Raw genomic sequence first — 7,194 nt, forward strand, 5'->3', positions numbered from 1 at the left:
ACATACTACTTGTATTGCAAAACATTGCTCATTTATCAAATTAAAATTTATCAGAAACGTTTGCTCGTCTTGCGGAACACACGCAGAACAAATTTCTCATGATCCAGGGTTTTACTGTATATGGAGAAGAAAGAGTGCAGACTGTCACTGTGGGTTATTTCTCTTTTTCAGTCTTTTAGAACAAAACTCAGTCCTACCCTGAATCTGTTCATTCATTCATTCGTTCACTCATTCATTCATTTTTTTAAAAGTAATCTCTATACCCAGTATGGGGCTAGAACTCACAATCCTAAGATGAAAAGTCTCATGCTCTACCAACTAAGCCAGCCAGGCATGCCCCTTCAGTCCTACCATGAAATTCACCAGATCAGGTGAATAATAATAAAGAGGTCAAATGAGACAAAAGAGTGACTTGCTAATAATTACATTATTATATATGGTAATAATCTGTATTATTACTTTAAAAAGCCAAAATAGCACTTTTTCCATATGCAGGCGCCCCATGCTTATTTAATGCTCACAATGGCCCATTTTACAGATGACAGAACTCACAGATGACTGAACCACGGTCACAAGCTTGTAAGTGCTGGGGACAGGATTGAAACCCGGCCTGTCTGGTGCCAGAGTGCATGTTCTCCACGTTTGAACCTGTGATGCCTCACCTAAGATGATCTTTTTTTGTGACGCTTAATTGTTTTACATAATGAAGGGGGTGGGAGTTGTTGGCCGCTCATAAGTGAAAATCTGCTAAGATGACTTTAGGTTGGGCCTACAGTACAAGTGGCTCTAAGGAGTATTGCATGCAGCATGCAGCCCAGGCCACCCACAGGTGCTGCTGACCGGCTGGCACTTCAGGTCTGTGGATGCCTGCCTTTGGGTGACCTGTTCTGCATGATCCCCAGGTCCTGAGGAGGCAGTGGGACTGGGGATACCATTCCCTGCTGGTGGCAGGTTTCTCTGACTTTCAAGACCAAAACCAGTGGCCCTGACCTGGTGGCTGTAGGCATCTCCAAGATGTGTGAACCCTTACACCAAGTGCTCCTGTTTGCAGAGCTGGGAGCAGGCCCTTTGTGGGCAGAAACCATCTACGTGCCGTCCCCATCCCTTTTTACCAGATGCCAGGACTTAAGGCTTTAATGCTCTGATGTATTTCTTCCTGTCTTCCACTTCAGGAAAACTGATTTCTCATCATCCAAAAGGGAACATGTGATTAATGGCAAGTGTAAAGTGCCCACGGTTCTTTGATAATTGCTTCTTTTTTTTTTTTTAACATCTTTATAGCCACCTTCAGACTGTAGTTGATTTCAGGCAGTTGGGAAGGCATTTCTGGTGAGTCAAGGCTAAAAAGGTCATTATATGCAAGTGTCGTACCTGTGTCCTTACATCAAATCACTGTGTTTCCCCTGCCCTGGCAGGAATGCTAAAATACGTATGTATCAGCCGGACTGCTCTTACGTTTTTCTACCTGATGAAATAAAGTAAAATCTCTGCTAAAATTCCTAGCAAAAACAGAAGTGGAGGGGTCAGAAAATTATTTTACTTATTCAGCTCTCAGATAGTGTGTCTGGAAGGCAAAAACATTTCTCCTGCTATGGGTGAGGGTAACCATTTTGGGGAAGGATACTTAGCCAGTGCCTCTCAATGAGTGATCTGGGGATCTTGTTGAAATGCAGAAGCTGGTTCTGGAGACTGAGGGTCTGTGTCATCCCTGGCAGTTTCAAAGGTGGTGCAGATTCATCAGGACGTCTCAAGGAATTAGACTTGGACCACCTATGGGAGAAGGCCGAGAGAACCCTACTGGAGAGAAACTGACAGTTCATCATTGTCATATCGACAGTAACACTGACATATGCACCAGTCACAGCATGTCATTTGCAGCAAGGGAAGGGTGAGAAGTCAGACTGTGGAATCATTTGCCCATCAGGGGACAAATTTGGCCTCCACAAACCTAGACCCTCCTTCAGAAAGTTGCCTTGTGATCCTTCATGTCATAGCATGGAGTGTAGACTAGTGTGTGGGATTAGATGTCCCAAAGTGGGTCTTTGGTAAAGGAATCTAGTTGCGGATAATTTTCATACTTACCGTATTACAGAATTACCTATCACAGGTGGTGGAGAGATAAACCACTAGCTGTGTGCTGTGCCCACTGCACCAGCAACCCACTGACATGAAGCTATTGTGCTATTTTGACATTATCTCTCTGACTTTGTTTAAAGGTTACCTGGGTGGCCAAGTGCTTCATTTTCTCTTCTGAGGGTACCTGGGTGGCTCAGTCAGTTAAGTGTCTGACTCTTGATATCGGCTCAGGTTATAATCCCACGGTTCATGAGTTTGAGGCCCGCACCAGGCTCTGTGCTGACAGTGCAGAGCCTGCTTAGGATTCCCTCTCTCCTTCTCTCTCTCTCTCTCTGTCTCTCTGTCTCTCTCTCTCTCTCTCTGTCTGTCTCTCTCTCTCTCTCTCTCTCTCTCTGTGCCCATCCCCCACTTGTGTGCACATGCACTCTCTCTCTCTCAAAATAAATAAACTTTAAAAAAAAAAAAAAAAAAAGGTTACCTGGGTGGTGAAGTGCTCCATTTTCTCTTCTGATAAGAGCCTGTGCTGAGCCCAGAGCCATGAGCTTACCCTGGCTAATGCCAGTTTCTGGTTTCCATGACAAATCTATGCATGTGCTTAATAAGTGAAAGCTAGCACGTGCACCAGTTTGCCCTTTCTAAAAAGCCCCTGATCTGTTATTTTTAAGAGCAGAAATGCCAGGTCTGGAGCGAATACCTGAGTCCCACCAGAAGTGATCTTTAAGTGAGCCTGATCTGTGCATGTGGAAAGAAAGAGCATCACAGTAAATGGCCAGGAGAGGGATGCTTAATCCTGTTTTCTTAATTAAATGGCAAAAAGTCCTTTATAAGCTACATTCAGTGAAGCCAGATTTCTCTCTCACTCACTGGTAACTGCAATGATGGTCTGTTTGTGGTGGAGCAGGAATGGAAACGTTGATGACTTTGTTCTTCTTTCCTTGCAGTCGAGCCAGTGTGGATATTGGCTGGCATGATGTCCTATCCTTGTTAGGGCTGATTCTGTCCTTGTGGCCAACTGTAATTTGTCTGTTTTCCCCTCAAACCTGCTCCCCCTCATATTGCCTTTCGATCTGCTACCTCAGCTCTGGTCTCTAGACAACCAGCAGAAGGGGTGTAGCAACCGATCTACAAACAATCTTTGAATAGAGACGCATAAAAAGTATTCTCTCCTGAGAGTCTTTCTGCCTTTTTAAAAAGTCATTTTAACTCTACTTTGGGGGCACCTGGGTGGCTCAGTTGGTTAAATATTCAACTTCAGCTCAGGTCATGATCTCATGGTTCGTGGGTTCGAGCCCCATGTCAGGCTCTGTGCTGAGGGTTCAGAGCCTGGAGCCTGCTTCAGATTCTGTGTATGTGTGTCTCTCTCCCTCTCTCTCTCTCTCTCTCCCCCCTCCCCTGCTCACACTCTCTCTCTCTCTCTCAAAAATAAATAAACATTAAAAATATATATACTTTTTAAAAAGTCAGCTTTGAGGAATACTGCATATTGTAGAAGACTAGCAAGCAAACACACATGTTCTGTAAGGGAAAAGTAGAAAACCCGGCTCCCATTCTAGCCCTGAGGCCCTTGAGTATAGGAATTTACATACTAATCTGTACTGGCTGGCACTTGGATGCTACCATTTAAGCTTTGTGACCCTCTTTTTTAGGTCAAATTAAGAGCATAGATTCTTTTGCAAACAAGGGGGACCATGGTGCCCCCCACCTTCAATAGACAGTTATTGAAGGCAGACAGTGGTGTTGTTTTGAAGCTATGAAGATGAACCAGATTTGCCTCTGTCAGAGGAGCTGACTATCTAATAGGGACAGAGGAAGGGTAGTGGGACACACCCATGTCATCATGGGCTGCAGAATTCCAGTATGGAGGAGGAGATACTACATGGTCCAGATCTGCTTTATTGATTGTTTTTTGTGGGGTTTTTTTTTTTCTTTTTTTTGTTTTTGTTTTTGTTTTGTTTTTTTGGTCTTGTTCAAATAGATTAGATGTGATGCAGCTTGGTCTGTGTTGGTCTCACAAGTGTGAGTAGGTTGCCCGGAGCTCTGAACTCCGAAGGAGCACTAGAGTCGGGGCCAGAAGGAGGGATGGTGCAGGTGGGTGGGAGTGAGCAGGTGCTCTGTCCAGAGGTTGAGGGAGTCCCCTAATATGGCATCATGAGGGGAAGGAATGGGAGCACATGGGCCTGAGAGGGATCCTGCCTTACAACAAGCTCAGTAACATCCAGAGAGCAGAGGAAGGAGAATTGTGTGATACAAATACTATCCGCATACAAAGCAGCGTTTCCTAGTTTCTGGGCTGGGGCCACTCTGAATTACAGCGTTCTTTTGCCACTGACTTGCTCTGTGACCTCGAGCAATGATCGCTCCCTTCCCAGTTCAGGCCTCAGCTCAGCCAGCTGTAAAAACAAGGATCTCAACATTGATATACGATGTAGGGCTCTCGTGGAGTCCAGCAAATAAATACGATTTTATAGTTGTTGGCTGTTTGAGAAGTGCACTGACCATGGTGCACCCGTGGCTCCTCCAGGCTACGGGTCAGGGCGCTCACATCTCTCTTGTCCCTTCTGTGTTCCAGGAATAGAGCTGTGCCCCCCTGGAAAACGGTTCATGATCACGATGGTGGCGAGCTTCGTGGCCATGGCGGGGCAGTTCCTCATGCCCGGGCTGGCCGCCCTGTGCCGGGACTGGCAGGTCCTGCAGGCCCTCATCATCTGCCCCTTCCTCCTCATGCTGCTCTATTGGTCGTGAGTATCCTCCCCACAGGCGTCACCGCCTGGTACATCTGCAAATGCTTTCTGAAGGGCGCATCCCCTGGGGAGGAGACACATGAAGCAAACGACTGGGGTCCCACAGTGCCCCGGCTTCTTGCCGGTTTCAGCTTGTGCTTTTTTGTGTGTGTGAGGGAATTTTCCTCTTTTATGAAATTTCATTTTTTAAACACTTTATCTTGGGAAATGTTGAAACATACACAAAAGTAGACAGAAGAGGGGAGTGAGTTCCCAGGTGCCCTTCACCCAGCTCCAGGAACCTGCCCTCTATCAGTCTGCTCGGACTCCTGCTTGCTGGGTTCTTTTGACACGATTTTTATGAATTGATTTGCAAAGGGCGGGTTCTTGTATTGGAAGGGGTGAAATACGGAGATGTTCAAGGAGTGATTTAGGAAAGCCCCCTTATCACTTCCAGATTAGGGATGGGCAGAGAGACTATGGCCCATGGACAAAATCTGGCTCGCCATCTGTTTGGGGAAATAAAGTTTTATTGGAGCACAGCCTGCCCACATGTTTGCATAAGTGTCATCATCTCTGGCTGTTTTCACGCTATAGTGGCAGAGTTGAGTACGTTCCACAGACAAAGTGGCCTACAAAGCCGAATATATACCCTCTGCTCCTTTACAGAAGAAGTTTGCCCACCCCTGCCCTAAATGAGTCCACTGGGACTTTTCGAACCATGTGTGACTTTGGCTTTTGGCTGGGGTGACTGTAGGTGGGAAACAACTGAACACACAGGGCCAGGGGGTCTGACCTGGGCAACCAGATTTTTAAAAACATCGATGTTTATCAATTGGCTGAACAGCCGAGGTCGAAAAACCCCACTTGTGAATAGAAAGATGTTTAGGGGGAAAATGGTTGTTTGGCCTTTTTTATAAATAACTCTTTTCTTTCCTTCCCGGCCCCTCCCAGCCCCTCTTCATGCCAACAGTCACTTCACACCCTTAGCGCGAGACACTGTAGTATGGATAACGCGTACTGTGTTGTGTTGCTCTTGTTTAGTCACTGACGAAAACCAAATTTCTGGCAAGAGGTCAGTTGTGTCGTAGCTTTCAGGAGCAGAGAGGGCTGCTCATCAGGCTTCCTTTTCTAAGGTGCCAGGGAGGGGAAGAAAGCATCTACCTTTTAACTTCACGGTGCTGGGCCCTGGCCCCACCCTGCCGGTAGGTCCTGCGGCAGAGAAACCATTGGGTGAGGGCACAGGTGCTTTTTCCTCCAGAGCTCAGCTCTTGCTCACTAGATCAGGAGAGCCTCAGCAGCAGGCAGCTGGCGGTAACAGATGAAAAAAGGCCACCTGCCGGGGAGCCGCGCATCAGGGGCCAAAACTGCGCCTGTCTCCTCTGCTTCTCTCCCCACGCTTCCTCCAGCCTTGCCAGCCCGCTGGGGTTGGACATCACACCCCCTCCCGCGGGAGCTGTGCATATTTCAGGACATCCTGCTCCCTCCAGCAGGGTCGCAAGAGGCAAAGAATGAAATCGTTTCCCAAAGCAGGATGGAGTAGGCAGTTCTTCCTTTTAATCTTCTATGCAAGTCCTTCCTGTTCCTTCCCTTGGTGCATCTAGAGTTTGCTTCACTTGTTTTGGAATTCAAGGGCATTGATTTATTTAACAAATGCTTATACCGTGTTTGCTCCATGTCAGACACAAATTGCAAGCGCTGTACAAATAGTAGATTATTCAGTCTTTGTGTTTCATCACCCCATTGTACAGATGACAAAACTGAGGTCTCCCAGCTGGCCCTTGAACCCAGGCCTCTCTTAACCACACGCAGCACGGCCTCCTGCCTACTCTGTGCTTCTGTTTCTTGTCTCTGACCACTGGAAACCCTCGCTCTGTGAGGTCTGGCATCATCTCAGCCACCTCCTCTCACTATAGCCCCAAGGGTCCCCAGGCTGTCTGCCGGGCCCTGGGGGACTGGACAAGGTAGGCACAGCCTCTCGGAGGCTCACACTCCCATACAGGAAAATGGGGTTGTCCCCACCACCTCTAGGCTTTGAGTCTCAGCCAGTGCTGTTTCCATCTGTCCCAGTTAGGAGGACACCTGGCAGGGGAAAAACGGCAGGAAAGGGTTTCCTGGAATAGGTCTGTGGACCTGACCCACATGGTAAAGGACTGGGGGTTTCGCTTATTGTATTTTATCTCTTATTTAAATTTAAATTTAAAAAGTACATCAAGGTTTAATGACAGGACATTCGTTTATTTAAATATGTTATAAAACCTAAGGAAAAAAATCCTTTAAAACTCACAAATGTAAAAATAAAACTTTATAGTGAAAAAGGGCACCCAGGGTAATTTAATAAGTGAGACGTGTGTACCCACAAACAGATAGACAGATGGATGTGCCGAGGCACTGACAC

The 7,194-nt window shown here is 46.8% G+C and overlaps 1 protein-coding gene across 3 annotated transcripts in view; it reads left to right on the plus strand.

Annotated features, from left to right (window-relative positions):
* SLC22A23 (solute carrier family 22 member 23) overlaps positions 1–7,194 on the plus strand; it is a 190,362-nt gene that overhangs the window by 133,717 nt on the left and 49,451 nt on the right. For all 3 annotated transcript variants that reach the window (XM_045497571.1, XM_045497569.1, XM_045497570.1), the window contains exon 4: positions 4,646–4,814. In XM_045497571.1, coding sequence (XP_045353527.1) covers positions 4,646–4,814 — 169 coding nt within the window. The remainder of the gene's footprint in view (positions 1–4,645; positions 4,815–7,194) is intronic.

This window comes from Leopardus geoffroyi, chromosome B2 (assembly GCF_018350155.1).
Source record: "Leopardus geoffroyi isolate Oge1 chromosome B2, O.geoffroyi_Oge1_pat1.0, whole genome shotgun sequence".
NCBI classification, from domain to species: domain Eukaryota; kingdom Metazoa; phylum Chordata; class Mammalia; order Carnivora; family Felidae; genus Leopardus; species Leopardus geoffroyi.